Here is a 26,632-nt window from a genome sequence, read left to right as displayed (position 1 = left end):
TTTACTTATTCCCCACTTGGAAATACAACAGCCTATACTCCTATTGGGTATGTTTATTTATACAATCCCATATAGGGGAGGACTTTGTTTTTGTCCGTGTCTTGTATTTCATTTTGCGAGTGCACTATTATTGAGGAGATAGGACGTCTTAGAGATTGATTATTGTACATGAGAGAACAAACCACTACGGTTTTACTTACTTCTCCCTCGTAGACACGCATACTTACATTGTTTTCAGGGCTTGTTGGGTTTGATAACTTTTCGTAACGGGTCAACTGTACCGCTATATTTTATGTCGGCACTACTGACTCATGAACTAAGTCCAATCTTCAGTGAGTAGACGGGATAATTTGTATTTGTTATAAGTCACTACGTTGGTTGTTTATCCATGGATGCGAGATGGCCACTCAACACGCACAATGTTTATGCTTGTCGCGTAGAGTTACATTTACTCATTCTGTGACACCAATGTGTTTATACACATTTGGGCCTTTTTTGATCTTTTACTTAAATTGATTAACTTTTATTGATTGTTTTGTCCATTTTCTAGATGTTGTGACCACATGTATAATGTCTTTACTTGGGATTCTTAATTTATGAACCACAGAGCTGGATATACCATCAACTACCGTATTGAATTCATTGGTGGGTTGATATATCAAACCTTTAATATTTGTCCTGTAAACTTCTGATTGGAAAAGACGCATGTCTATTATTTTTGGCTTTTATCATTAATTACCCACTGGATTTATTGGCTTTGGGTGCTATTAGTGGTGCACTTGTTCATTTTTTGACTAAATTTTCTTCATCTTCTGTTGGATTCTAACATCAAATAATGGACTTTTGGGAAGTTTGGTTCTCTTCTTATTCACGTCTCTTTTTCGGACTATCACCAATTTGGGTGAACATTTTAGGATTTTTTGTACAAGTGATCTGTTTAATTAATTTTTTAATTGTGTACAAGAATTGGATGTATTTAGTCTTTGTATTTACTTTTTCCAGCCTTGAAAAAGTCTTTTGTAAGACGAAACACGTGTCGGCTGGTCCGTGTATTTGGAACTTACAACTTTGCATCAATAAAGAAAAGATGAAAAACATCTAATATCCAAAGGGTCCTGGATTTATCACGTGACAGCTTAACTAGCTGAAGGAATTGAGAATATACTAATCTGCACTGGTTCTGCTCCTACAGGAACAGCCTAATAGGAAATGCCAGGCCTGGCCTGTCTTCTCTGATCGGGAACACAAGCAACACCAGCCTGTTTCGGCCTACTTCGGCTCCATCAGTAGGATGTAGCTTCAGTCTTGTGGCGCAGTGCGCACAGGATCCACATCTGGGCATACACATTGCACTTCGAAGGTTGTATACAGGAAAGCATTAAAGAGCTGGGTGAAATGCTTGAATTAATCTCAGCCACTAGTTGACATCCCATTGCATTTATTTGCTCATCCTGCTGTCTCAGACAGGTACTAGCCATACACAAATCAACCTTGATCCTGCACCAATATTACACAAGTCTATCTGAACTGCCTTGCCATGTCTCCTCTTAACAAGGAACCAAGCAACCTCAGTTTGTTTGCTGTTATCGATTTTATCAACTCCAAGTAGGTGGGTAGTAAATAGGCATGGGTGAAATTTCTGTTATGCCTGCTGTTATGTGTAAGGTTTGTTACAGGAAATTCCCCAAATTAAACTAGGCTACTGTTTACAAAGTTTGTGTTTTTTGCACTATTTGAACACAATTTTTTTTGTTTAAATCTTTTTATTAGGGTTTTGCATACAACTTATCACAATGTATATCAACTGTATTACAGACGAACCATTTTTGTGCATCATTATGAATTATCATTCCAGTGTACAAAGGGTGATTGCATTAGTTACTTAGTCTCTGGAGCCTCCTGATATTGCTAAAACCATCTGTCTCCTTCTGATGCATTCCAGTAGACCGTCATGTGCATCGTTACGACTGTACCGATGTGTCACGTGTTATCTAGGGTCAACTCAGTCCCCCCTTTGCTGTCTGTTTAGCTCCTCCCTCATAACCAATGTAATCATCTATGACGTTTAACTAGTGCATCAGTGTTTGAACTGCCAATGGGATCAACTACGAACTGTGGGGAGGAGAGGAAAAGACCGTAGAGAGGATGGAGAAACTAAAAAAGGGGGTGAAGGGAAATTAATGGGAGGATCGTGAGAGGGGGAGAAGGTGTAGGGCGGACAAGGATAAGCTGCCACGGTGAGCTGTGCGTAGATTGAGTGTAGGAGTGTTCGGCGTGTTCTGGGGCAAGCTAGGGAGGAAGCGGGCCTATATGCGGGCGCGCGATAATGGCTGGGGCTTCCCCCCGCCTCTCCTGATGGAGCTCCCTACTTGTCTATTGTATCGCTAGCGTTATGCGTATGTCCTGAGTGGCGGGGGGAGCAGGAGGAGTGCGGGAGGTGGGCTGTGTCATGTCCTGTGCGTCTCTTTCTGCGCACTCCTGTTTGAAGTGTATTAGGAGTTGTGCCCATTCCATGGATATTAGATGTTTGCGGGTGCCCCTCACCTCTTCCTCTCGTAATGTCTCTTCCTCCGCCGCACCCCATTTGAGTAGTGCTCCCGTCCAGACTGACTCCGAGGGCCCCGCTGGAGCCCTCCAGTGCATAGCGATGTTCCTTTTCGCTAAGAGAATGGCCAAAGATGTGAACTTCCATTGTACTTTTGCGGTTTCCTTTTTCTGGAAGATCCCCAGAGCGCACGCCTCCCACGTGGAGGCATTCGGGAGATTAGTCGTCGATTGGAGTGCTTGGTGCACTCTATCCCAATATCTTTGTATGGAAGGGCAGGTCCAAAACATATGTTTGAAGTCTGCTTCTTATTATAACTGTGTGATCCCCGTGCACTCGGAGGTATATGGACGGTTTAACTGTGTAGTTTCGGCGCACCTTGTGAAACACGAAGTCCCGGCGTGTCTTTATCAATGCAAATGTGTTGTAAGAAAGAACATCTTCTCACTGACAAGGGCGCACTTAATATACGATGAAACACGCTGGTTTCTTCATCAGTTTTCTTTTTTATTCAAGATTTTATAAAACTCCAAATGATAAGTTTCAAAGCTTTGTCAGTTCATATTAACAATCATATTCATCGTTCATTTCCAATGAGGTGAAAATAAATTTTCATGACAACCTTAGATGTCCACCCAATGCATTTCGGGTCAAGTAGAAGTCTGACCCTTCTTCAGGGGTATAAAAGTAAATGAGACAGGACCATTAGCTTCACTCTAGCATACAGTCTAATACATGTCAATTAATCATGAATTTTAAATGCATGTAACCACATTAAATTGCATTACACATGATCGTTAACTCTTAAGGTCAAAACCACAGAAAAAAGTTTAACCGTTTAAAAATATACTAAAGAATGCCTAGTGGCTGCAAAAAATATTTTTTTTAAAATGAAAGCAAAAACAGACGACATTGGTGGTACAACAACGTACAACTGGTAAGGAAACATCAGTGAAAATGGTAGTGTCAACTATACTCAGCGAGATTATAACTAACAAGGTGTAGAGTAAAGAAACAAAATCTAAAACACTAAAAACAATCACTAAATAAACTTACTCAGGACAAAAAAAGGTCTCTGCAGCTGTTGGAGTTACACACTCGGCGTGTAGCGTTCATGCCGAGATAAGTGGCTAGTTAAATTGTGCTGGATAGGTCTATTTATATCACATGGTGCAGAGATGAAAGTTACGCTGTCATTGGCTCACGAAGTGAACCAGTGAAAATAGGGGGCTATGTGTAGACCAATGGTTACGCGCACAAAATGTAAAGCTGTCATTGGCTCCCAAACGAACCAATGACAATGAAAAAGCTGTGAGTGAACCAATCGTTACACGCACATAAGGTAAAGTAGAAACAACGATAAAAAATAGTAAACCAAACTGGGAATTCTGTGCTTCCACAAAAAGTGTATGTGTGAAAAGTGTACAATAAAGTTGCACATACAATAAAGACAAATTATCAAACAGAGTTAACAGATCCATGTTAGTAAAAAACATAATATAAGGACCAAAGGGGGCCCATTACCAATGCTGAATAATGAAAATTCAAATTATAAAAAACACATATATTCAATACGATCGTTAATCCCAAAAGGATGGGAACAATTCAATTTCTTAATCCAAAAGTATTCAGCTCGTAGTCTTTGTTTAGTGGGATCCATGTCGCGGCTTTCATTTAAAAAAAAATATTTTTTGCAGCCACTAGGCATTCTTTAGTATATTTTTAAACGGTTAAACTTTTTTCTGTGGTTTTGACCTTAAGAGTTAACGATCATGTGTAATGTAATTTAATCTGTGGTTACATGCATTTAAAATTCATGATTAATTGACATGTATTAGAGTGTATGCTAGAGTGAAGCTAATGGTCCTGTCTCATTTACTTTTAGACCCCTGAAGAAGGGTCAGACTTCTACTTGACCCGAAATGCATTGGGTGGACATCTAAGGTTGTCATGAAAATTTATTTTCACCTCATTGGAAATGAACGATGAATATGATTGTTAATATGAACTGACAAAGCTTTGAAACTTATCATTTGGAGTTTTAAAAAATCTTGAATAAAAAAGAAAACTGATGAAGAAACCAGCGTGTTTCATCGTATATTAAGTGCGCCCTTGTCAGTGAGAAGATGTTCTTTCTTACAACACATTTGAAGTCTGCTTCTAACATTTGACAGCGGGGGCAACGGAACCTCCACGGCGAGTGTTTTGACTAGTGGGTGACTCCGATCGGCGACGGGAGGCCTCCACTCCAGGATATTTACCCTGGTTTTGGCAACCCGTTGGCTTATCGTTGAGACCCCATGACGCCAATCACCCGTGAGTGGAGTTGATGCTCTTGGTCTCATTGTAATTATGTACTCATTTCTTTCTATCTCGTGTCCAGTTGATGGACTGATGAACATTTTAATATATAGTATGTTCTTCTTTTTCTTTGCGTTTACCTAGGCTTATATCCAGGAGCGACTCTGACATAACAGATAGCAGGGCCACTTAATCCCTGTACGCCCGGATATACACTGTGGGTACTACCCCCCAGTTCACTTTCACACTTCACTAAACTTTTAGTTGGTCCAGAGGAAGCGCCACGGATCCGTTTGGACCGCAGGGGCGCGAAACATGTCGACCACTTTGACCACATTTTAATTATCTGATGGAACATTATCACCATTAAGGTAACACCTAACCTACGGGTTTTTTAGCGTGTCAAGGGTGCCACCTTTTTGTCTTTCTTAAATCTATAAGCAACCCTTAGACATTTTTAATTCACCACGTCACATACATGACTGCATCACTACTCGCTTTTTATTAGGACCCTAATCACACACCCGCATGCACCAAACGGCGTTTTCTCTTAAAAGATCTCCGCTAAAGTGACCCTTTGGGGGACCTATAGGGCATTGCAGCGCCGGCCCGACGAGGAGCAAAACGCCCAATGATGAAGCATGACATCCTTCGGGGTGTGTGAGGGCAACAACAGAAATTAAGCTCTGCTTCCCTTTTTCACACTTGGGTCCTACAATAGCCTAGGACTTTATCTCCCAAAACCTTTTTGAGCCTTCCCTTTTTGGAACAGTGTCTCCCTTTTGATTGATACAAAGATGTGAACTTCCATTGTACTTTTGCGGTTTTCTTTTACTGGAAGATCCCCAGAGCGCGCGCCTCCCACGTGGAGGCATTCGGGAGATTAGTCGTCGATCGGAGTGCTTGGTGCACTCTATCCCAATATCTTTGTATGGAAGGGCAGGTCCAAAACATATGTTTGAAGTCTGCTTCTAACATTTGACAGCGGGGGCAACGGAATTGCGTATCGGGGTAGAACCGGTGGAGCTTGTCCGGTGTAAGATATGCTTGTTGCAGGATGTTGAACTGTATGTTTTTGAAGCGCGCGTTCCTGGATACCTTTTTTGGAAACTCCAGAGCTCGGCGCCACTATGTGTCATGGAACACTCGGCCCGCATCGTCCTCCCATGCACCCTGGAGCCCGTCCAAGGAGACGTCCATCAATTACCGAATCGCTTTGTAATGCCACGTGATTAGGTGTCCACCGGCCCCCATGCGCAACAACGTGTGTAACACTGGATGTTTCGGGGGCTCCCCGTCCCGCATATTCCAGAATTGGCTACCACTGTCTAAAATTTGTCTGTGACGTAGGAACTGTCCATGAGGGAGGTCATACCATTCCAACCAACTGAGCTTATGTCTTCAGTTGTCCCTCATTGAATAACGCCTTCTTCTCTGTGACGTCATGGTCAGTCCACACTCGAAGGGCTCTCGCGGTGTAGTACCCGCCTTTCTGGGGGAATCCCACCAGGGGAAGCAGGAGGGAGTATAGTGGTTGGCTCTTGGGCATACGGTGTATCCGCATCATGCATCTGCGGGCTACGACAACCTCTGGCGGGTGCGTGCGTGCCGGCTTAGTACCTGGTAAGAGCAGTTGTCTGATCACGGGAAGGGGCATTCTGCCTCTCTCGGTGACTGTCTCTTCCACGTGTTTCTCCGCCGTCCAGTGAGACAACCACTGTAGCTGTGCCGCAAGGAAATATGATTCAAAGGACAGAGCTCCTAGGCCTCCGCCCGTCGTAGGTAGGTATAGTGTGCGTAACGCCACTCTATGGCGGCCGCCACCCCAGATCAGGGCTGTTAATAGCGTGTCTAACTCCCGGAAGAAGGAACGCGGTGGGATTACAGGAAGGTTCGCAAAGTAATAGAGCATTCTCGGTACCATAATCATTTTTGCTATGGCGACACGACCAATGAGTGCCAATGGTAATGTCTTCCAGAATCCCACCGCCGAACTCAAACTTGTCAGCGCCCTTCGGTGGTTACCCTCAAAGAGGTCTTTGGGTGAGTGGTACAGTCGCACTCCTAAGTATCTAGGGGCTGTCTCGTCCCACAACAGCATCTGATCACCCAGTGTTATCTCCAGGGGCCCTGTTGGGGCACCCAGAGGGAAGATCGACGATTTCCCCCAGTTCACTTTAAGTCCTGAGGTCTCTCCGAATTCCCGTAACGCGGTCCATATTGGTGTGAGGTCATCCGAGATGTCACAAACATATATCAGGAGATCGTCCGCGTATAGTGACACGCAATGGGTTGTGTCCGCTATGGGGATCCCCCATGCCTCCCCCTCTCGTCGCAGTCTTATGGCCAAGGGTTCCATCGCCAAAGTGAAAAGGAGAGGGAAAAGGGGGCACCCCTGTCTGGTCCCTCGGGTCACAGGGAATGGGGCCGATATGAGTTTACCGAGTCGCATCCTGGAGGTGAGATCTCTGTACAGGAGTTGGGTGTAGGCCTGTAGTGTGGGACCGACATTTACGCACTGCAAGACCGCGAACAGGTAAGACCATAACAGGGTGTCGAACGCCTTTTCTAGGTCCAAAATCAGACATGCCGCTCGGGGATAATGCTCTTTTATTTGATCCTGGATATGAAATAATCGACGCAAATTGTGTGAGGTGTTGTGACAGGGAACGAATCCACATTGGTCGGGATGCACCAATGCTGGAAGTATTTGACTGTAACGATCAGCTAAGATTTTCCCCAAGATCTTAAAGTCTGCATTCAGGAGCGTTATCGGCCGGTAGGAAGCCGGGAGTGTGGGGTCTCTGTGTGGCTTCAAGAAGGTCACTAGGATCGATGTCCGCTGCGATTCCGGGAGTATCTTGTTGGCTAACGCCTCCTCGTATATGAAGGCCAGTCGTGGCGCCAGCTGTGCCGCAAACGTGTTGTAGTACTCGAGTGGGAATCCGTCCGTGCCCGGTGCCTTCTTGCGAGCCAAAGACTTGATCGCTTGCTTCACGTCAGCGGGTTTGATCTTCTTATCTAGGTCCTTCCTGTCTGCAGGGGGGATCTTAGGCATGGACGACCGGCCTAGGAAACTAACTAGGTCTCTCGGCGGCCCGGCGCGTGAGGATCGGTATAATGCCGCGTAGTATTCATGAAAGATGTGTAGGATGTCGGCTTGAGAGTGTTTGAGCTGTCCATCTGAGGCCGTAAGTTCTGTAATGATGTGTGGTGTGTCTTGTTTGGCTAACCATGCCAGGAGCGATCCCACTCTATTACCCTCCCGATGTGTCTTTGCCGCATAAGCCCGAAAGTTGTATTTGCGCAGATCTCGCAACGTTTCTGCATGGGAGGATTTCGCCGCTGACAGTTGTGCCAGTGTGGCTTTCCCCTGGTCTACACTTTTCGATATTTCCTCTAGTTTAGTCTCTGTCCTTTGTAGGGCCCTGTCCAACACTCGTCTGACCCCCACCACTTGTTGGATGCATTGTCCCCGGGCGCTAACCTTAAATGCATCCCACTCTATAGATCTAGAGGAAGCCGTGCCGTCATTCCATAGAAAGTGCTTCCGCATGTATTCCTCGTGGGTTTGGCAGAATACCGTGTCTGTGAGGCACTCTTGGGGCAACCTCCACGTTGGGATTGGGGGATGAGGCTGTCGCCATCTGAGGACCACTGTGTGTGCATCATGATCCGACACTATTCTACCCAGGTAGTCTGAGTCTTGTACTTTGGGCAAAAGCGGAGCTGAGCACAGGAACCTGTCTAGTCGGACTCTCAAATCGTGCAGGATTGAATGAAAGGAGTAAAGTTTAGTGGTGGGGTTGCACGCCCTCCAGATATCTGTCAACCCCCATCTATCTACCCAGCTGCGGAGGCATGCAGCTTGTTTGAATGCCGGTGAGTGTATCTGCGGGGGGCGTGATCTGTCGAGGTGTGGGTCTAGGGTGCAATTATAATCCCCTCCCAGGAGCCATGGGATGGACGTGTAGTGTGCCAGTGTGTTCGTGAGTCTGCCCCAGTATCGCTCCTGCTCTATGTTGGGGGCGTATATACTCCCTATGAGTAATTGTTGACCTTCCAGCAGCCCTATCAGCACTGCGAATCGACCTTCTTTGTCAATTAGTCTGATTTGCTCTTTGAATGGTACCCCTGGTCGGATCCACACTAGCGTGCCCCTGGCGAATGCAGAATACGTCGTGGCACATATAATGCCTCGCCATTTTTTCTGTAACCGATCCACCTCCCCCGCCGTCAGGTGTGTCTCTTGTAATATAGCGACTTGGGCTTGCTGTCTCTTAATATATGTATAGATAGAGTACCTCTTACGGGCCGTGTGCATTCCCTTGACGTTCAACGTGATGAATTTTATGTCTGTGTTAGGGGTTCTACAAGACATGTTGTGAGAGGTTGGGTTTGCATGTTCGGGCTGTGCTGCAGTCCCCACGTCCATTGTACCCGCCCCATCACCCGCCACCTACCGTCCAACTGTGCACTGTATCGTCCATGACCGCTGTCTTGCCCGCTCAGGGATGCTTGGGGGATAAACAAAAGGGGAATGGGGGTAAACTGCAACAAAGGGGAACAGTCCCAATTCGAAGGGCGTATCACACGAGGCAGTATGCCCAAACTGATTTCCATACTGAAACTTTAGTTCGTATCTGAGGGGGGGGTGACTTCGGTAGTTCCCAGCTCTCGCCCTTGTGGCTGCCCGTATATTGTTGACATCTATAAAGTTCCTGCCCGTATCGTGGTTGCTTTTAGTCATCCGAGTTCGGTAGGAATGTTGTGTCCTGTTGCTGTGGTGGCGGCCCATCCAGATGGACTCCATCACGTTTTGTCGAGCTCAAATACCTATCTGTACATAATTATCCTCAGTGCAGGTTGTATCAGTTTCCTCGTGTACTTTGGTTGGTGACGACTCGTTATATGAGCGTGTCTGCAGTCTGGGGGGTCACCACCGGGGGTGTCATCGAACCCTCCCGAGACCTGGGTGTTGTAAATTAAGGCAGAATGTGATTAAGCATTTACTGAAAACATTAGTGTTTCCCTTTTATCGTGTTTTCCCCATTATGTTGGCAGAAGTCCGGACTCCATTTTGTATTGACATGCTGCCACGTGTTCACCACGAGGAGAGTCCGACCTCTGTGTTAGTTGCTCTTGTAATCTGCCTAGCAACAGTTATAAATAGCTCCCTCTTGTCCATCTGGCGCATGCCCAGACTTGACCACATCTGTTATAATTAGCTTTGCTTGACCATGTGTTTTCGCGGGCTCAAGGAGTGTGTTAGCTCCGCCCATGTATTGATTTAGAATCGAGAATGACCCTAAATGGTAATGTTCTTCGACTTCATGTACTATCCACCCACTCATGAGCCCCTCTGTTGTGTATAAAAGGGGACTGTGTACGAATGTTCTGTGTGCTACTCCTTGCAATACTGAAGAGTGTTGTGTGGATTGTAGGACCACCCTTAAGGGTTAATAAACGTTGTTTTTGTACTTTGCAGTTTCCGTGCCAACTTCCTTATAGATTTCGTTGCAGAAGAGCGAACCCTTGTCTCTTGCGGGCCTAGCTGGGGCTTGTATTCATCAATTGGCGCCCGTCACGTGGGGCTCATCGGCGACTCGGATGCTCGAAGGACTGGTCGCGACGAAGGTGAGGAGTTTGGCCAGGGACGTGATCACTGCCAGCGGCGTCTTAGCCTTGGCATCCCGAGGTTTTTCTTCCTTCCCTTCCGAGCTGACCATCTGGGTGGCGCCGGTCATCGACTGAGACCTCTTCTGTCGGTCCTGCCGTGAGAGCCGTTTGGGCGATTGTGGAGCTTGGCAGTTGGAACCTGGACTCTTGATTGGTAAGAACCGTTGTACGGTACTTGCTCCGAGTTTTGAAGCCTGGTGTGGCTATTTGAGTTTGATTGATGGTGACTAGTCATATTTTGAATTTGTCTTTGTGAACATATATGCGTTGCAACACATATAGGCAGGTAATGTGGAGAAATTTCTCCGGAGCTGTGTAAACTTGGAACGGCGCAACGATTAAGTGCCATTTTTCTTGATAATACTGCATATTTTGCATTATTCCTAACATGCCTGCTTTTAGCGCACTCCGTAAGTGGTGCTGCTGTTTGGGTAACCGGTTGAACCTCGAGGAATCTGCTCCAGCTCCCCCAGAGGGGACTCCTAATAGGGATATGTACGTGAAGCATGGTCTTTCTTCCATAATGTACAGCACATTGTGGAGGAAATATACCAAGAAGGATCCTGAGTTGCGATGGCCTTTGTATGGATCGTTTGATATGCGTAAGATTGAGTATGTGGAACAGTGTATGTGTAAGCGACGTGCTCGTCAGGATATGTTTGAGTGTGTGCGGTTATGGGTGAAGGAAGTGCGTGAGCGAGAGAAACGTGAGAAAGCATTGTTTGATAAAGAGCAACGAAAGAATGATCATGTGCGAGCACAGGAAGCAAAGCGTCGGGAGGACAAAGAACAGACGGATAGACAAGAGAAAGAGCGTAGGCTACAAGTTTCGGGTCAATATGTTGTTCGCCAGCCACTTTATCCTGTCCTTAATAATCCTGATGACGATTTTTATTTACTAGATCGCTCTCCGCCCCCTTATGTTGGCGCATCTGCTCCGCGGACGCAAGATTCTGACCCGGCTTCGGGTAAGGTAGACACGCGGTCCATGTTGCCAGCCGAGCAAATGGCTGAGCTTCGGCAAATTTCCTTCCGTGCGCTGAAAGGCAAGGTATCCCAGGAGGACTTATTTCAAATTTGGGGGCCATGGCAGGAGAGAGATAAAGTGTATTTTCTGGGTCATTTCGCGGATGAAGTGATTAATGCTTTCCGAAAATATTCTCATGTTTTTGAGCCTGACGAAGTGTCTTCGGATGCCAGAGCAATACGTAACGGTGCTTTTTCTCCCTCTAAGGCTCCTGAGGCGGCTCGGCGGCTGTTCGCCTTGCGGGACGAGGTACTGGCCCTTCGAGAGAAAGCACGCCAACGAGCGGAAACGGAGAAGCAGTCGGATTCGGTTGCAGCAGAGGGCCACCCATCCGCCTCCCAGTCAGATAAGGATGACATAGTGCATGCTAAACCAATGCGAGAGGCGGCGCCTTTGTATGTTCCTCCTAAGGGAGCGGGGACTAGCTCCGATATTAACTCCGTCGATGCTAAGGGATATTTCGTGTATAATTGGGTTTATACTCCATGGCATAGAGCCGATGTTATGGCGTTAAAGAATGCATTGCCTGACCCCCGCAAGAATCCAGCGGCCTTCTATGAAGAAGTCGAGGGGGCCTTGAATTCTTGCATTATGACCTTAGCGGATATAGATCTGTTCTTTGGCCTTATTCTACCACCGGACACGTGGCGATCTGTCCGAAAGGTGGATGATATAGTTGCTTTTAAGGCCCGGTGGTCTGACCTTGAGGATGAGGATAGGGAGCGGAAGCCCGCACAGAAACCTCCCCGGAATATTCTAGATCTCCCTGCTGCTATTGTGGCTAAATTAAAAACAATAATCCCCCCCAAGAAGATTGACTGGAATATGTTGGCGGCATGTAAGCAGAAAGTTGATGAGTCAGTGGCAGATTTCTTCACGCGCTTTGAAGAAACGTTCCATGATTTTAGTGGCCAGTCGCTTACCGACGACACAGGCCGCCACCTTTTCGCGGACAAATATGTGGCTAATCTACTGCCGGCAGTTGCGGCCCGGTTAAAAGCGAGTGAGAGCTCTTGGTCCTCCGCGACCCCGACGGCCCTTCTGACCATCGCCCAGTATTATGAGCGTCAGGAGCACGAGGCGAAGGGCCAGGAGGAGAAGAAGTCAAAAGATCTCAAAACGAAAGTTATGTTAGCACAAGTATATGGCCCGCCCCGCCGGGGTAATAACAATAGGGGAAGGAGCGGATCTTATGGTCCCCCTTCGGGCCGACCTGATTTGAATAAGAACCAATGTGCGTACTGTAAGCAGTTGGGCCATTGGGCCAGGGAGTGCCCAGCTTTGCGCGCTTCGCGGCAGGGGCACACTCTGGGGGGCCAGAGGGGGAGAGGGGGCTTCTCGAACTTTAGAGGGACCTCTAATGATAATGTCCGTTTTGATACTGCCGGACAGCACCGAGATAGCTCGAATATTTTTGATCGCCAGCATCAGTACCATGTATCGGACATCGATCACTCGGGATATCACGATTCTCAGCATGCATAGGAATGCGTAGGATGGGGGTCCGAATCAGTTGAGGTGCCGGTCGATCAGACGGGTCCTTATGTATCGGCTGAGGTTTTAGGTTCTACTGATCAGTTCCTAGTGGATACAGGAGCGACACGTAGTGCGTTGTCTAGGTACTTGGTTCCGGGGGCTCCCCCATCCGGCTCAATAGTTACATCGGTAGGGTTTGACGGTACACTTTCCCGAAGCCCTCTTTCACAGCCCCTTGCATTTAAAGTTGATTGTTTTTCTGCGCCTTGTCCGTTTCTGCTTGCTCCGTACACACCGGATAACATTATGGGCCTTGATATGTTAAAGCATTTTAGGGCTACAATTCGCTGTTCCCCTGAGGGTGTGAGGGTGATTTTAAATGACAACTACCCCCGATCTGGGCGGATGTGTACGATTTCAGAGGATGCGTTGTTGGCTACCCTCCCCCGAGCTTTATGGGCCACGTCGGACACGGATGTGGGACAAATGGTGATTCCTCCGGTCCACATTAGTGTCCAGGAGGGGGCGGTGCTACCACGCCTCCCCCAGTATCGTATTTCCCAGGAGGGCGAGGAAGCTCTCATACAGATTGTGCAAGATTTGATCGCGGTAGGAGTAGTGGAAGAAGTTCCCTATAATGTCTGTAACAGTCCGATTCTCCCTATTCTGAAAAAGGACACGGATGCAAAGGTTTATCGGTTCATAATTGATTTGAGGGAGGTGAACAAGATCGTGATACCTCAGTACCCGGTGGTTTCCGATATCACGACGTTGCTCACCCTGGTCCCGCCTACGGCGACCGTGTTCTCAGTGATTGATTTGAAAAATGCCTTCTTTTCTATTCCCATTCACCCTGATAGCCGATTCCTTTTTGGGTTCACATTAAACAATAGATCTTATCGCTTTTGTAGAATTCCCCAGGGCTACACAGAAAGCCCTAGTATTTACAGTCAGGCCTTGAAACGACAGTTGGATTCCTTTGCTTTACTCGAGGGGGTCGCCCTCATTCAATATGTCGATGACATCCTGTTGGCGGCTGACACCCTGGAGTTGTGCGAGGAAAGTACGATAGCTTTACTTTCCTTTTTAGCATCCCACAATCACAAGGTCTCTAGGAAGAAATTGCAATTCTGTAGACCAAAGGTGACTTATTTGGGTCACCTTTTGTCTAAGGAGGGGCGTGCACTCACACCAGATCGTATCCAAGTAATTTTGGACACACCAAGGCCATCCACGCAGAAGGATGTGCGTGCATTTTTGGGTCTTGTTTCTTTTTGTAGACAGTGGATATTGGGGTTTTCACACATAGCTAAGCCATTACTAGCGCTCTTGACAAAAGACACGCCCATCCCGATCCCCTGGTCAGATGAGTGTGACGCTGCTTTTCAGCAATTAAGACAGGCCCTTTGTTCAGCACCAGTGTTAGGGACCCCTGATTATGCAAAACCCTTTTCGTTGTATGTGCATGAGAAAGATGGATGTGCATTATCAGTCTTAGTGCAGATGCACGGCGATAAGCAGCGCCCTTGTGCATACTTTTCGGCTGTGCTTGATCCTGTCGCCCGAGCATTACCAGGGTGTTTTCGCTCGGTTGCGGCGACAGCTGTGTCAATACGGCAGAGTGAAGGAATTGTATTGTCCCATAAACTGTTGGTGTTAGTTCCCCACGCTGTTGATGCCCTGCTTAATCAAACAAAGACGCAGCATTTGACCAGTGCCCGTTTAACGGGATATGAGTTGACGCTTTTAGCTCCTCACATTACGTTAAAAAGGTGCGTGACGTTAAACCCGGCCACATTGTTGCCATACCCCGAGACCCAGCCTGAGGCGCAGAAAGCGCATGATTGTATTCTTGTGACTGAGGAACAAACAAAGGGTCGTATTGATCTCCAGGATACGCCCTTTTCAGAGGTAGATGGAGAGTTGTGGGTAGACGGATCATGCCTGAAGCTACCAGATGGTACGACTTCAGCAGCGTATGCAATTACCACGTTACAGACGATAGTGGAAACAGCACGCATACCACAGAAATCAGCTCAAGCAGCGGAACTGATAGCGTTAACACGAGCGTGTGAGCTCAGTACAGGATTGTGTGTGAATGTTTACACAGACAGCCGCTATGCCTTCGGAGTAGCGCACGATTTCGGCCTACTCTGGAAGGAGAGAGGGTTTCTAACGTCACATGGGGTACAGATAATGCATGGGGAGTTAGTTCATAACCTTTTAACTGCATTGACATACCCAAAGAAAATCGCCATTGTTAAGTGTAGCGCCCATAGGAAAGTGGTTGATAAGGTTGGAGAAGGGAATGCGTTAGCAGATCGAGTAGCACGGGAGACTGCGATGCAGCCCGGCACTACTGCCATGTATGTAGTGAAGTCACAGGTGGAGAGATGGCATGATGCGAAGGAGCAAGTGCGAGAAATACAAAAGACCGCTTCTGACAAAGAGCGGGAACAATGGGTTAGCGAAGGAGAGCTGGATGACGAGGGTTGCTGGAGAAATAAGCAGATGGATAGATGGAAATTACCCACGGCTTTTGTACAACCTATGGTCCAGATGGCACATGGGCTAGCACATGTTGGAGCTTCCGCAATTGTGAAATTGCTTACTCAAGTCTGGGAGCATCCAGAGATTGCTAGCACGGCAAAGAGGGTGGTGCAGACCTGTATGATCTGTCTGAAGTACAACCCAGGGAAAGGCACGCGAACTCCAGCAGGAGGATTTGCGACACCCACTGCACCCTTTGAGGTTCTGCAGATGGATTATATCCAGCTTGAGCGCTGTAACAATTTGAAGTATGTTCTAGTAGTGGTTTGTGCCTTCAGTAAGTGGGTTGAGGCGTACCCTGCGAAAGACAATACTGCAATGACTACAGCGAAGCTAATGCTGAAAGAGTTTTTCCCCCGATACGGCGTCTGTAGACTTCTGTGGAGTGATAATGGCCCTCACTTTGTAGCGGATGTTATAAAGTATGTCTTGAAGGGCCTAGGCATCACTCAGAAGTTCCATGCCGTGTTCCACCCTCAGTCTGCAGGACTAGTCGAGAAGTATAATGGTACACTGAAGCTTAAGATCGCCAAAATTCAAGCTTCAACATCTTTGACTTGGCCAGACGCCTTGCCACTGGCGTTATTGTCAATTAGGTCGGTGCCACACTCTCGAACCGGCCTTACACCCTATGAGATTGTATTTGGACGCCCAATGAATATCTGGGGTCCACCAAGGCCTAAGGCTGTGTATGATGTACCTTGTGTAATGATGAGCGATTATCTGGCACAGTTAATGGATAACTTGGTTTCTATTCATCAACAGGTCCGAGAGGCGCTCCCTGATCGGTCTACCGGTGAAGGACATGGTCTCCGGCCTGGGGATCATGTCATGCTGAAGGTCTTCGACAGAACGAACAGTTTGGAGCCGAGATGGATCGGACCTGAGCAAGTCCTTCTTGCAACGAGGACGGCAGTGCGAGTCTCGAACAGGAAGAATTGGATCCATTCCTTGCACTGTCGAAAGGTACCGCCCGGATTGGTGGAGTCTGCCGTGCTGACCGATCAACGAGACATCTTAGCAGCAGAGACAGGCCGTGTTGCGAGGCCAAACGACACTGAGGAGCTCTTTTCGGACCACACGACTTCTGGAGGAAGGCGATATCATCTGCGACCAAGGAAGTGAGATCTTCAGTACTGGGACATACTGTCAGAACGGCCCTTGGGTTAGTGAAACGGAGAGCCGCTGAGGCAAGGGGGGGGGATCAGCCCTGCATTAGTGTAGCGACACCCGTCTTGGCCCGTTGGTGAAGAAATCAACCGCTGCCCAAGGGGAAGAGTTCTGACAGACTTTTAGTTTCAGGAAGATATTAGGGTATTGTTTCCTTTGACATGGAGAAGAAGAAGATTTTTTGTGCGTTGGGGTTCATGCTAACAGTAGCTATCGTTGGTATAACCACATGGTTTGTGGAGGAGGCAACTCCAGCTCGAGAGACACTTGTGTTGACGACTCCAGTGCCTGCGGAGCACTACTTTTACACATTGCCATATCAAGAGTTGAAGCATCGACAATCCTATTTGAATAACACTTTCATTCAGATGCTGCATCACACCCACGTTGCTACAAATGCTACGAACTGTTGGATATGTGGGATGATGCCAGCCCATCAGAAGAAAGGAGGTACGCCATTCATACCACTTCCTTTCTCTCACAATGGCTCTTGTAGAGCATGGTACACTTTGTTGTTTGCCACTCGGAAACCGACAGTGGGACGACTGCTTTTTAGACTTAATAAAGAATGTCATCAGGACAGAAATGGATATCCACAAGCAAATGGAACGATTTGGGAATGGGAAGAGTACCGACCAGACAATGAATCCATTCCCTATATCTTTACGAACACTAGAGACACTATGGGGAAGGACAAGTTTGTGATCCAAGTGGCACAAGCCCAAGCGGACCTGTGTGTCCAGAGTGTGGGTTTTATCCCTGTTGGTGTCAGTGATTGTTTAACTGTTCTGAATATCGACGGACTGAATAACAGCACCTTCCTAGCATCCCATAATACCTATTTTGTATGTGGAAATAAAGGTTATTACCGTTTGCCGGCTGGGTGGTCCGGGGTATGTTATGTATCATTCCTACTACCCCCTGTATTCCTAGCACCTGCATCGTATCATAAAGACCTGAAATTGTTGAATAATGTGACTGTAAATAGGTATAAACGTACTTTATCGACGGATGATGTGGATCAGACTGATACCAGTTTGCAACAGTATATTGATTTTAACTTAGGATTGTTCTTCTTTGTTGGTGCCGCCTTGAATAGTAGGAAGATCCGAAGATTAACAAGAGTGGTAGAAGCTGTGACAAATCAGACTGCTGCTGCTCTTGGGAATCTTACGGAAGAATTACAGATTACCAGAATTGTTGCATTGCAGAACCGTATGGTATTGGATGTAATGCTAGCTGATCGAGGAGGAGCCTGTAAAATTATTGGAAGTAGCTGCTGTGTGTTCATTCCTGATCATACACCATCCGTTTATAACGCCATTAATAAGCTGCATAAAATAGCAGCTGAAATCCACACGGAAAACGGCACTTGGTCCTTTTCTGGATGGTTTTGGGCATTGGTTACTGCCTGGGGATGGAAGGTCTTAACTGGTCTTTGTATTATCATAGCAATTCTATTCTTTCTCTGTATGTGTATTCAATGTGGACCATTATGTTGTTCTGTATGCATTTCATTCTGCATTCCAGACAAGAAAGCTATTGCCGAAGTTGCCCGCCAGAAGGGTCTAGCTAAAGAGGTTAAAGGAATGATGATAATTGACGTATACGATGATTATTCTTGGAAGCCAGATGTCTTCAGTAAATGCTGAAAGGGTCGTCTGTTGTAAATTAAGGCAGAATGTGATTAAGCATTTACTGAAAACATTAGTGTTTCCCTTTTATCGTGTTTTCCCCATTATGTTGGCAGAAGTCCGGACTCCATTTTGTATTGACATGCTGCCACGTGTTCACCACGAGGAGAGTCCGACCTCTGTGTTAGTTGCTCTTGTAATCTGCCTAGCAACAGTTATAAATAGCTCCCTCTTGTCCATCTGGCGCATGCCCAGACTTGACCACATCTGTTATAATTAGCTTTGCTTGACCATGTGTTTTCGCGGGCTCAAGGAGTGTGTTAGCTCCGCCCATGTATTGATTTAGAATCGAGAATGACCCTAAATGGTAATGTTCTTCGACTTCATGTACTATCCACCCACTCATGAGCCCCTCTGTTGTGTATAAAAGGGGACTGTGTACGAATGTTCTGTGTGCTACTCCTTGCAATACTGAAGAGTGTTGTGTGGATTGTAGGACCACCCTTAAGGGTTAATAAACGTTGTTTTTGTACTTTGCAGTTTCCGTGCCAACTTCCTTATAGATTTCGTTGCAGAAGAGCGAACCCTTGTCTCTTGCGGGCCTAGCTGGGGCTTGTATTCATCATGGGTGTAGCGCTTCTCTCATCGTCCGAACTGAAGAGATGCGGACCTCTCTCACTCAGTGTGGCCACCGCCTGTAGTGCCTTCCTGCGCTCCGCGATGATCTGCGCTAGGTCCGGTGAGCTGGCAGTAGTAGTGCCGGATCGCGCACTGAGTTGCGTGAGGGAGACTCTACGGGGTCGGCGTCCTGAGCGTCCGGAAGGTTTATCCGTTTGCTGGCTGGAGCCATCTCTGGGACGCCGTGCGCGTTGCTCCACCCAGGTTTCCGCTTCCCTCGGGTCCGTGAAGAAGTGTGTCTCACCTTCATGTATGATTTTGAGTCGGGCCGGAAAGAGGAGGGCGTATTGTATGTTCTTTAGGCGCATGGAGCGTTTCACTGCTAGGAAGGTGGCTCTTTGTTGTTGGACCGCACGGGAGTAGTCCGGGAACAGCATGATCTGTTTGTCCTCTATTTGTAGTCGCCCTTGTTGCCTGGCTGCCCGTAGGATAGTGTCTCTATCTTGATAATGGAGAAGCTTCATCAAGAATGGGCGAGGAGGCATGCCTGGCTGTGGTCTGCGTGCTGGTACCCTGTGGGCTCTCTCCACCGAGAAGTAAGCGGTGAGATCTTGTGCAGGCGTGAATGTTGTTATCCAGGCGGTGACATATTTGACCGGGTTTGACCCTTCTATTCCCTCCGGTAGATTCATGACGCGGATATTGCTCCGTCGGGAGCGTCCTTCTAAATCGTCCGTCTTGGTTTCCAGCGCCTTTATCCGCGATTGGAGGTCTTTCAGTGTATTGTGATGCTGTTGCACCTGCGGTTCCATTGTCTGGATCATTTGTTTGCTTTTTGTGACTTTATCCGCCAATTTTCTGTGGTCGTCACGTAGGAGGCCCAGGTCCGACGCCAGTTCACCAAACTTTCCCTCCAACGCCACTCTGGAGTGTTCAATAGCCGCTAGGACCTGGTCTAGTTTCTGAGACATGGGGTCTTCGTTGGTGGGCTCGTCTCTGGGCTGTGGTCCCCCATGGGTCGAGGGGTTCGCCTTCTGTTGATTCGGGGCCTGCGGCGCCCCCGCCGTGCGCTGACGACCCGGGGGGGGGGGGGTTACCCTCTCCACCACCGATAGCCGGCCACGTTCAGTGGTTCTCTCCTCCGACTTGGCTGATATCCCCCCTCCTCTTCTCCCCGTGGGGGCCTCTGTGGAATTACTCCCTGCTGGTCGAGCCTCTCTTTCTTGAAGGCGAGCATGCTGTGAGCGCCCCCCCAGACCACCATCCCGCTGGTGTTCTGACCCCGAGAGGTGATCTCAGGTCCCAACTGGGTCTTCCACGGTCAGGCGGAGCCCACTTCCGCCGACGTTGGCACGAGAAATCTAGTCCTCTGTGGGGGGGTGATTCGTCCGTGGTCACTGGCACCAGTGAAATAGAGTCGGTCCGTGCCGTAAGCTAAGCGTCCCTCTGGGGCGAGGAGGGCGGCCCCCAGCGACGAGCACGTTCCTCGCGATTTACTCGTGTTTGCGTTGTTGGCTGCGTGGACCCCCCGCCTTCTGTGTCCTCCTGAGTCTTGCTGCCCCCGATGTATGATGGGTGTATGGGTGATCTGACCTCGACCTCCCCACGCCGCTCGCTCACGACTTGTGTTCAGAGCGGGTGGCGATCCGCGCTTTGGGGCACACCCTTCTTCTCCGCAGGAGCTCGGTCTGGGAGCGCCGCATGCACTCTGCAGGGTACTCGCTGGCGCCCACTTCCCGCGCCGTCAGGGGCCGAGCGCCGGTTCATCCCCAGGGGCTACGCACTTCCTTCTCGACAGCCGTGTGGTGGTCCACGTCCTATCCCCTCCTGACCGCCACGCGTTCCGTGGGTCCCTCGTCGCCTCTGCGCTTCAGCCGCATGGGTTGGGGCTCACCTGTTGATTTGCTGGTCCTCCGTGCAGGCGCTGCCAGGGGGGGGGGGGTGCCCCAGTCGACGCCCCCACTTGGATCCGGCTGAATGTCCCAGGTCTCCGCTCGCTCGAGGGGGGGGGCGCCGATCTCTTGCCCCCCTGCGCTCGGCGACCCTCGGTCTGCTTTCAGGGCGCCACTGCAGTCGCCACTCCTACAGGACTCCGGCAATGGTAGTTTCGCCGTCCAGTGGGGCCAGTTGCATCCCGGAGCTCTACGTTCACGCCCGTCTTTGCAAAGCGCTCCAGAAGTGACTCACAGGGCCGCCATTTTGTTCATCGTCGGCGGGCGATCTCCCGCTCAGAGCCTCCGCCGCCCCAGCGGCTCCGATCTCGGGGATTCCGGGCTCACCGGAGCCGCCACCTCTGTTTCCGGGCTGGATACAACGATTCCCAGGGCTGGAGGGAGTTTGGGGCAGGTATCACTGATGCGTGCACGGGCCGCCGAGCAGGAGCCTCAGGAAGAGGAGTCCGCCATCTTGGGCGGCTCGGCCACGCCCCCCTTTGCACTATTTGAACACAATGATGCATTTTATGCTAAAATATAGCTGCAAGTGTCATTTTGCATTTCATAAAATGACATAATTTTGGGTAAAGTTTCTGAAAAGGTGCATCATTTTGCAAAGGCGAATCATGTGAATTTCACACGTCCGTAGTAGTAAGCAGGGCAGATGCTTGCTAATAAACACCTTTAGAATGTCAATCCATGGGCTCACCTCATTGCCTAAAGAGACCCTTGAGATAAGGGGAAGAACTGCAAGAGGGAAAAAGCTGCAACACCTCAGCTCCTCAGGAATACCATCTGAGCTGAAAGGTGAAGTGCGAGAAGGAGTGGAAGAAGAAATGAAGGTGAAAGGGAATGACTGTGGAAATAGGAGAGAGACAAGCTGTGTGGGAGATAGCCCTGTAGCAGAGAAAGGAAGGTACAATGTATGGAAGAACTGACGGCACTAAGAGAATGAGAGGTATAAAGGATGGAAAACAGGATGGATTATGTGGGAGAAAGAGCGGTTGAACGGAAGGAAAAAAAAGCAAACTAAAGGAGAAAGGAATGTGTACTGCATGGGAAAGGAAAATCAAGGTGTAGGAGAAAGGAAATTCACAAGCTAAATAGAAGGATTGCAGAGTGTATGTGGTGAACAGGGAAGACTGAATGCCAAAGTAAAACAACACAAGAGAACCAGAGGCTGGCACACAGTAACCCCTACCGCTAATTCTCCCTAATGTGTCCACGGCCTTCTGTTTAGCCTGTCCTTGCTAATATAGCCACTCCTCGATTATTTGAGGTTTGGGACGTACATGCCAATATGTTATACCCTCCAATGCTCAACAATTCTCTTTTCCCCCAAGGAATGTGGGTCTCTTGTAAACATACTACATCAAAAGCGTTTATCCTCACTAGTTCGGCCAGTCTTGCCCTTTTCGCTCTGTCGTTCAACCCCGCTAAATTCCATGAACAGATAGTTATCCTCCCATCTCAATTTAAATTTAAGTACCCATGATAATCCTCCTGATGATCCTCTGCTCCTTTTCTCTCCCACCTTCCGTACACTGACCTGTTTTCTACCTATTTCTTTTAGCTGGACACGTTTCATTGTCAATTCTGGATATGTTTTTTTTCTGAATTTTCACCCGACCCTTCCCTACACCGCCCCCATCCCTTTGCCCACCCCACACCACAAGAGGCGCTCAGACTCAAGCTTGAGTCCGTGAATAATGGATGCGCTGCACAGAACCGAGAGCCCTGAGATTTGTGACCCTTATGTTACTGAATACATGCTGCTTCAAAAATCCAAACAATCCAAGAAAAAGAAAAGAGAAACACACTACCCCGTTTGTACACCCCACACATATTCCTTAAACAATTTTTTTCCCTTTAAAAATATATTTCCCTATATCCCATGGCTACCAATAATAATTAATGAGATAAGTGACATTGCCCGTGATCCACAATGCCAGTGATCTACTTTCTCTTTACTGAATTAAATGCTGAATTAAATACTAATCTGTATCTAGCCTGAAAGGCCATCCAGGTACTCTTTGGCTTTAATTTCTGACAAAAAAAATCGTGTTTGCCCCCCAAATCAATTTGAGTCGAGCTGGATTATTCAAAAAGGCTTGTGCATTTTTGTCCTGAAAATGCTTGATCAGCTGCTGCAGCCTCCGCTGCCTTTCGACGGTAGAGAGACAGAAGTCTGGTCAGACAAAATAGGAAATGTAATTCCTGGATCTCTTTGCTTCTGGCCTAGCTTTTTCAAAAATAGCTTGGCGTAGCAATAAGTTGGCAAAGTATATCAGGATGGCGTGTGGGAGAGCTCCTGCCCTCGCTGGCTGTTTCTGTACAAATGGGATGCGATGGGCTTGTTGCACCTCTTGAGCCCAATTCCAGTCTGTAAGTTCCGGGAGCGTGTCTCTTGACAGGTCCACCACATACGAGCGGACATCAGCCCCCTCGGGAACCCCAAGCACCTGCAGGTTGTTCCGCCGCCGGCGGTTTTCATGCTTTTCTAGCTTCCATTGTATATTGATTAGCTGAGCCTCATGGGATTTCGTTAACGCCTGATTGAATCCTTGACTCGAGGTCGGTCAGCCGTTCCCCAAATGCACTACAAGTCTTGGTCAACTTTCGAACCACTCACTGCACCTTTCGTATCGCTGCCTGGGCTTTACATCTATCTTGGCGTGATGCATCGATATGGCCTGAAAGATAGCTTCTAGCGTTGGGGGGGTAGGCCCACATGGGTCGGAAACAGGATGACCGTTAGACAAAGGATTAGTGAGTTGATTTATAGGGGTGTAGTCCCAGGTAGGATCCTTATCTCCCTGTTTCCTTTTTTTTCCTCAAGACAGTTTGCTCGATCTATGGATCAAACTAGGATGATCCTCAGATATTTGAACATTTGGAGTTGGAACTCGCAGCTTGGCCTAGCCCATTAATTCTATGTGGAGATTTCAATATCTCTCTGGATTCACAACCTGGACAGCATAACCAAGAGGGATATTATGGTCGAAAGCCAAGGGTTTACAGGGCATTAAACTCTCTTAAGAATAGTCACAGTTTGGCTGATATCTGGGTTATGAAAAATCCGAACAACCCTGGATATACGTATTACTCCTATCCGCATAGAAAATATGTTAGGATTGATTATTTTTATGGTACAAGGGATGTATTAGACGGAGCTGGCATAAGTAGATTTCCAAAGGTAATCTCCGATCATAACCCTTTGATCATGGAGATTGAAGCGCTAGTTTTAAGAGAACGCGGAGCAAATGGACTTTTGACAGGAAACTACTTGTAAATAGTGAATATACTGAACACATTAAAAATTGATCACAAGAATTTTTTGACAATAATAGATACAGCGCTGGCAGGGGGGCTGTGTGGGACTCTTTAAAGGTTTGCTCTTAGAGGTGAAACCATTAACTTCGTTGCCAGGGCGAGGATTCAGCACGAGATTAAGAACCAACAATTAATGCGGGATCTTGTGGAGGCAGAAGAGGAACATGTTTCGTTAATAGCACAGGGGCAGGAGGGGCAGGAGGGGGCTCAAACTCAGTATCAAATAATAAATAAAATAAAATAAAAGCGGAAATAAATAGTTGGTTAACACAAAGATCTGCTGAGGAATATCAATCCCACCAGAATAACTCCTATGAAAATGGAGAGCTAGTTGGGGCGAGGCTAGCTCTTCGCACCAGGCAGAAGATATCTTTGAATTTAATGCTCTCTATTAAAAGAAATGGACAAACATTTACCGATCCAGATGATATTATTAAGGGCTTTCAGAATTATTATCAAACTTTGTATCAAGATGATACTGATAAGGATACTGCCGATGTAACACAAGATATATCCCGCTTGGTGATTAACACCGAACTTGGAGCTGGGCTGGATAGCTTATCTAAAGAAAAGTTAGAAAAATAAATCTCATTAGAGGAAGTCCATGAAGCACTGCAAGGAATGGCGTCAGGGAAAGCTGCTGGCCCTGATAAGATTCTGTTGGAAGTATATAAGATCCTAGGAAGAGTTATAACACCTCTTCTACTAGACCTGTTCAGGGGTGTTCAGTATAGTGGAAGCCCCCCTGAATCCTGGAGAGAGACGGATATTATATTCTTCCTAAAGAGAGGAAAACCAACAGACAACCCAGCGTCGTATCGGCCAATTTCTTTGATTAATTCTGATAGGAAAATCTACTCACAGATATTGGCCAATCGGCTAGGGAGGGTTATAGAACTTTTGATCTTTCCCTGGCAACATGGTTTTATCCCTGGTAAAGAAACAACTGACCATATTCGCAGGGCTATTTCATTATTTGACATCATAACCGGGATGAGGGGCCGTATGGCTATGATCCTCCTTGATGCCGAGAAGGCATTTGATCGGGTGTCTTGGAAGTTTTTATGAGGGATACTGGGGCTTAATGGTTTTGGATTACAATTTATAAAGGCGATTAAAGAAATGTACTGCGAACCAAGAGCCCGACAACAACTGATGGGGAAGGAGTCTAGCAATATTGTAATATCTAGGGGGACCAGGCAAGGGTGTCCGTGTTCCCCCATTTGATTTGCTTTATATATCAATCCTCTGGTGGTTAAGCTTTTTCAGTCCGAGAAGATTAAGCCAGTAGTAACCAGGGTGTATGAGACTAAAGTATTGGTATATGCTGATGACGTTCAGGTGTTAACTACTGATCCAACTGAGGCAATTGAGGAAATTATTAAGATTGCTGAGAGATATGGGCTCCTGTAAGGCTATGCTTTGAATAAGGGGAAGACAATTGTTAATTGCACAGAAAATATTGATTTTAACAATCATAGACGAGCAGAATCTGCAGTCTACCTAGGGGTCAGAATCAGTGCAAAGGTGGACGAGATTGTTAAATGCAACTTTGACCCTCTGATCAAATCAATTTTTACAGATTTAAGGAGAGTAAATGGGCTGCATTTGTCTATTATAGGGAGAGGGAACTTTTTTTAAATGACCATATTGCCTAAAATCTTGTCTCTGTTTAGCCCAATACTGCTCGCAGTGGAAGATCACCTATTGAGGACTCTGGACTCTACATTCTCTAATTGTATATGGCAATACGGAAAGGTGAGGAGGGCTTTAATATATTTTGCCCTATCACAAAAAAGAGGTGGAGTCACAGTCCCCAACATTGCTCTATATCATAGGTGGCCCTTCTCCATCAGATGTTCTCCGTATTTGTAGCAAATAGAAATAGCGAAATAGAGCGAGACCTGAGAATACCTACAATTTATGAACTCGCTATAGGGAATGAAGCGCCAGGGTTGTTATTAAGACAGTTAGAGCAGAGCTATTACAAAAAGGTAAGCTTCTAAGTAATGTATAGTTCATGGAAGATATGGAAACAGGTTTCAAAATGTATGGCAATCCGAGAGTTTGCAGATATACCCCCCCTGTGGCACTCAACGCTATTCGATTGGAGACTTTAATGGGGGAGAGCAAGCTTCTCCATTTTCTAAGCTCCAGCAAGATTTAGGAATACCAGATAACCAAAATTTTAAATATGTGCAGATTAGGAGCATTCTTACTTTATGTAAACCAACGATCAAATTAGATATGATAACATTGATGGAAGCAATCACTAGGAAGTCAAGCAGAATTAGGAACATCTACAGCTTATTACTTGAAAAATTACCAGATGACTTAGAAAGTTCTGAAACAACCTGGGCAGTGA

The 26,632-nt window shown here is 47.2% G+C and overlaps 1 protein-coding gene across 1 annotated transcript in view; it reads left to right on the top strand.

Annotated features, from left to right (window-relative positions):
* LOC146789946 (uncharacterized) overlaps nt 1-25,680 on the top strand; it is a 32,887-nt gene extending 7,207 nt beyond the window's left edge. The window contains exons 2-3 of the mRNA XM_085630057.1: nt 16,344-18,352; nt 25,528-25,680. Of these exons, the coding sequence (XP_085486183.1) occupies nt 16,910-18,352; nt 25,528-25,680 (1,596 nt within the window). The 5' untranslated portion in view covers nt 16,344-16,909. The remainder of the gene's footprint in view (nt 1-16,343; nt 18,353-25,527) is intronic.
* Nucleotides 25,681-26,632: the final 952 nt, after the last annotated feature.

This window comes from Triturus cristatus, chromosome 10, assembly GCF_964204655.1.
Source record: "Triturus cristatus chromosome 10, aTriCri1.1, whole genome shotgun sequence".
Classification (NCBI taxonomy): domain Eukaryota; kingdom Metazoa; phylum Chordata; class Amphibia; order Caudata; family Salamandridae; genus Triturus; species Triturus cristatus.
The sequence above is the reverse complement of the archived record's forward strand: the minus strand, read 5'-3'. Positions and strand labels throughout refer to the sequence as shown.